Source organism: Geospiza fortis, unplaced genomic scaffold (assembly GCF_000277835.1).
Source record: "Geospiza fortis unplaced genomic scaffold, GeoFor_1.0 scaffold183, whole genome shotgun sequence".
NCBI classification, from domain to species: Eukaryota; Metazoa; Chordata; class Aves; order Passeriformes; family Thraupidae; genus Geospiza; species Geospiza fortis.
The window spans coordinates 424,320-429,113 of NW_005054447.1; the positions used below are offsets into that span (position 1 = coordinate 424,320).

Consider the following 4,794-nt stretch of genomic DNA (forward strand, 5'->3'; position numbering starts at 1 on the left):
ACATATAAAATATAGAAATTTATATTTTATATAATATATAGAATATTGAATATTTTATATTGAATATATTGAAATATTTATAGCATTAAACACCCCTGAAAGCTTGGGCAGAGCAGTGAGAGTTTAAAACTTTGATTTTTAGTCACCAGCTGTCCCCCTGTTGTCTCTGCAGGCACATCCATCAGCTGAGGAAGCTCAATGGCCTGGCCATCCTGAACTCCTCCATGAAATACGTGCAGAGCAGCTGAACTCCTCGGAACCCTCCCCAGCGCCCTCCATCTCACTGCTCCTGAGTTTTCTTTGCTTCAATAACATTAATTCAAAGCACATCAGCTTTTCAGTGGCTTTTTGGAGTGGTTTTGGTCCCCCACAGAAGCCAGTGAAGCAAAATCAGGAGGAAGGAGTCAATTTATTATCTCAGCTACCAGATAAAATATCCCCTTGCATTCAGCTGCCTTTGCTTTAATAACTGACAGAAATTTAATAAATGGCCATAAATACAACATAGCGCTTTTTTGGTTGGTTTTGAACACAGGAAACAGAAGAATTTATGACATTTCTGTGCAGAATAAACACAGGCCAGCCCAGACTGAGTTTAAAATGGCTCCTGGGGATGTCAGTTCTGGGGGGAGCTTTGTCCCCTCAAATTATCCAGCAGCTTTTCCCTGAGAGAGAGAGAGAGAGCAGCTGGATCAGCTTCCTCCTTGTGAGAAACACCAATCACTTGGTTTTAAAATTTTAAACGTTTAATAGTAATAAAATGGTTATAAAAATAGTAATGTAATTAGAGTAATAATAATTTTGGACAATTAGGATTAGGACAATAGGAGACAATATTAGACAGAGTTATGGACGGTCTGGGTACCGCTTTCTGGGCAAAATAAGCCCGAAAAAGGACCCACATTAACAGAGGATTAACCCTTCAAAGCAACAGCCTGTTGCATATTCATACAGCTCATCCATGATGCATAAATTCCATTCAAACACAGGATTCTCTCTTGTGGAGAGTGGGGAGAATAGTGCTGAGTAATGGGGAATATTGTTCAATAATTGAGAATATTGTTCAATAATGGAGAATATTGTTCAATAATAGAAAATATTGTTGAATAATGGTGAATATTGTCGAATAATGGTGAATATTGTTGACTAACAGAGAATGTTATTGACTAATGGAGAATGTTGTTGAATAATGGGGAATATTGTTCAATAATAGAGAATATTGTTGACTAATGGAGAATGTTGTTGAATAATGGGGAATATTGTTGTTCCCAGCTGTCATTAGGGCCCTTATCTGCCCCTGCTCAGGTGTTCAGTGCCCTCACACAGGCAGGGCAGTGTCAGGATCCTCTCCCAGCCTGGCTGCAGGTTTGTGTGCCTGGCACTGATTGCTGCTGGGTGCTGCTTGCTGCCCGCAGGGAATGTTTACAGCTATTTGGGGGCTTTATGGCTAAAAAAAAAAAGGGTGTAGCTGTGATTGTGCCCAAGAAGCCTCTGGGCTCTCCCTGGGCGCTTGGGAAGGTTTGAGTTCTGTGCTGGTTTCACTGTGGTTTCTGTTCCTCCCTGGGATCCAGGCTGATCCCTGTGGATGTTTTTATTGCCACAAACTGGCAAAAAAAAAAAAAAAAAATCAGAATTATAGAATCGTTCCGTTAAAAAGGACCTACACCATCACCCAGTGCAGCTGCCTGAGCACTCCAGGGCTGAGCAGAAGTCAGAGTGTGTTCAGGGCATTGTACAAAATCCCCTCTCCAGGGAGCTCTTGCAGTGTTTTACCCCCTTTTTGGCTAAAAAATGCCTCTTAATACCCAGCTTGAACTCAGCACCTCCCCTCCACGTCCTCCACATCTCCATGTCCTCCTGGGGAGCTGCAGAGAGCCAGGAGGTCTCCCCTGATCCTGCTTTTCTCCAAATAGGGCACCCGCAGAGCCCTGAGCCTGGCAGGGGCACTCCCAGCTCCGTTCCCCTGCTCTGGCTGCACCCAAGCCCCTCCACATCCTCCCCAGGGAGGGTTTCAACCCTTCCCCAGGGCTGCTCTGGTGTTCACAGTCACATTTTCCACCCTTTGGATGCAAACCTGCCCAGCTCTGTTCTTTTGTTCAAAACCCATTGATTCCAATTGGTGCAGGGGTTTTTTTTTTTCCTGGACCAGGTTATTGGTTGGTGTCTGGCCTAAGCTCTTATAAAGTGACCCAACCCTCTGCCGCCCTGCAGAGCAGCACCTGCCCACTGCTGGGAGGCAGCAGTGAGCCCAGGGAGCTGCTGCCACCCGGGAATTCTTCACTGGGATGGCTCAGGACATGCAGGAAAAATTCCCCCTCTTGGTCCTGCTGGCAACTGCGCTGCTGGAATTGTCTGGTGAGTGCTGGGCTTTGTTCTGCTCTCCAGAACTGCTGCTTTTCTGCTTTTCTGCCTCTGCTCTCGCTGCTTTCCTGCCTCTCTGGCTCTGCCCTCTCTGCTTTCCTGTCTGTCTTGGGCCAGCCTTCTCCTCTCTGGAAATCAAGGGCTCCTCTCTGGCTGCTTCATGCCTTGGGTGCTTCAGGTGGTGCCGAATGGCAGCAGCAGAGGAGGAGGGTGGTACGGCTGGGAATGGGAATGGGACTGGGAATAGAACTGAGAATTGGAATGGGAATGGGAGTGGGAACAGGAATGGGACTGGCAGTGGAACTGGGATTGGGAATGAGAATATGGGACTGGGAAGGGACCAGGAATGGGACTGGGAATGGAAATGGGATTGGGGCTGGGAATTCGAATGGCACTGGGAATGGGAATGAAAATGGGGCCAGGAATGGCAACGGAACTGGGACTAGGACTGGGACTGGGACTGGCAGTGCCAGAGCTCCTGTGTGGCCCTGTGCAGGCAGTGCCTGCCCAGTTCAGCTGTGCTGAGGAGCTGCTGGAGCAGTTCAGGGCTGACTCCAGCTGATCCCAAGGGCTGTCCTGTGTCCCCAGGCTCCTCCTGGAGTGGCCGTGCTGGCAGTGGGGCGCTGGCCCTGGGCCCTGCTGGAGCAGCCCAGCCCAGCCCCCAGCCTGTCACCGGGCCGTGTCCCACCCCGAGAGAGCTGCAAACAGAACAGCCCCGCTGCCTGCGAGCCTGGCTGGGGCTGAGCTGCTGCACACAGCAGCCCCCAAAGCCCAGGGTGGACTCTCATCTCCTGGAAGGTTCTGGAGCTCCACACAGGGGTCACAGCCCCCCACAGCCCTGCAGAGAGAACCAGGAGCTGCTCCTGGGGCTGGCCCCAGCCCTCCCAGCTCCAGCTCGGGGCTGCCCCAGCCCTGTCCCAGTGCAGGGACACCGCAGGACTCTCCCCAGCTCACGGCTCTCTCTTCCCCTGCTGCCATCAAGCACAGCGAGCTGCCAAGCCCTAAAGCTTCTCCTGTGACCCCAGCGCTCGGTTTTCATCCTCCAAGGAGAGAAATGGCAGCGTCTGCATTTCCCCCAGGAGCTGGGATCTCCCTGGGAAGGGCAGGGGAGGGAGTGCGGCCCACGGGGAAAGGGAACACAGGGGAAGGGCCCACGGGGGTGCTGCCCACAGGAATGGTGCCCATGGGGAAAGGGCCCACGGGAATAGTGCCCATGGGGAAAGGGAACACAGGGGAAGGGCCCACGGGAGTGCTGCCCACAGGGATGCTGCCTGTGGAAATGCTGCCCACAGGGAAAGGGCCCATGGCCACCAACCTTCCATCCCAACCCAACCCCACAGCAGGACTGGCACCTGCCCGCCTGAGGAGCACTCAGAGCTCGGATGCTGGAGCTACAACTTCTGGCAGCCCAGCCCAGCCAGCTCTGGGGGAGCTGGGCTCAGACTATTCCAGAACCACCCAGGCCAGCCCCGCTCAGCTCTCCCCTCTGCAGCAGGAAACCACGGGCAGGAACTCAAGCTCAGCTGTCACAAAGGGCTCAGGACACCCAGCCCAGCTGCCTGCTTCTCACACCCTCCCTTCTTCATTGTGGATGGAAGCCCCAGCTCCTGAGGGATCCCTTCCATCTCCATCCCAAGCTGGCACCAGTGATGGACAGCAGCCCCTCTCTTTGCCTCTCAACTGCACCAAGCACCTTCTTGAGAGCAACAGGAGCTCCCTGGAAATGGCACTCCAAGGAGATGCTGCTCCTTGGGCAGTGACAGGGAGCCCTGGAAAACCTCCCTCCCCGGAGAGCCCACAGCCTCCTCTGAGCTCATCCTCATTAAGCCAGCTGTGGATTTCCACATCCAAACCTTCCCCAACTCCCAAAGAAGCAACTCCTGCCCTCTCTCCAGGCATGCCCACCTTTGGGAATGGTGACCTCCTGCCCTGGGATTCTGTCCCAGCAGGGCTCCAGCCTCCTGCTGTCTCTGCTGCTGCTGGGGTGCAGCCCACGGGCCTCCACACCCCGAGCACCTCATCCTCACCTCCTGGCTCTGGCTCCCAGCTCCAAGGAGCTTCTGCCCCTCCTGTGCCCCAGGGAGCCTTGGCTGGGATGCTGCAGGTGAGCACAGGGAGAAGGAGCAAACCTGGTTCTGCAGCCCTGTCCCCAGAGGCCAGCCCTGTCCCCAAAATTGATTCTCCAGCCCTGACCCTAGCAGCCAGCCCTGTCCCCAAAATACATTCTCCTCAAATGTCCCCATCAGCCAGCCCTGTCCCCAAAACTGATTCTCCTCAAATGTCCCCATCAGCCAGCCCTGTCCCCAGAATTGATTTTCCAGCCCTGTCCCCATCAGCCAGCCCTGTCCCCAAAAGTGATCGTCCTCAGATGACCCCACCAGCCAGCCCTGAACCCAAACCTGGTTCTCCACCACTGTCCCCACCAGCCAGCCA

The 4,794-nt window shown here is 53.5% G+C and overlaps 2 protein-coding genes across 2 annotated transcripts in view; both read left to right on the forward strand.

The window, feature by feature from the left end:
- The window catches only part of TTC12 (tetratricopeptide repeat domain 12), a 16,335-nt gene extending 15,175 nt beyond the window's left edge, over positions 1 to 1,160 (forward strand). The window contains exon 21 of the mRNA XM_031062410.1: positions 173 to 1,160. Within this exon, the coding sequence (XP_030918270.1) occupies positions 173 to 248 (76 nt within the window). The 3' untranslated portion in view covers positions 249 to 1,160. The remainder of the gene's footprint in view (positions 1 to 172) is intronic.
- A 1,137-nt stretch (positions 1,161 to 2,297) lies between these two features.
- Positions 2,298 to 4,794, forward strand: part of LOC115948614 — an 8,065-nt gene continuing 5,568 nt past the window's right edge. The window contains exons 1-4 of the mRNA XM_031062386.1: positions 2,298 to 2,355; positions 2,540 to 2,571; positions 3,251 to 3,418; positions 4,352 to 4,516. Of these exons, the coding sequence (XP_030918246.1) occupies positions 2,298 to 2,355; positions 2,540 to 2,571; positions 3,251 to 3,418; positions 4,352 to 4,516 (423 nt within the window). The remainder of the gene's footprint in view (positions 2,356 to 2,539; positions 2,572 to 3,250; positions 3,419 to 4,351; positions 4,517 to 4,794) is intronic.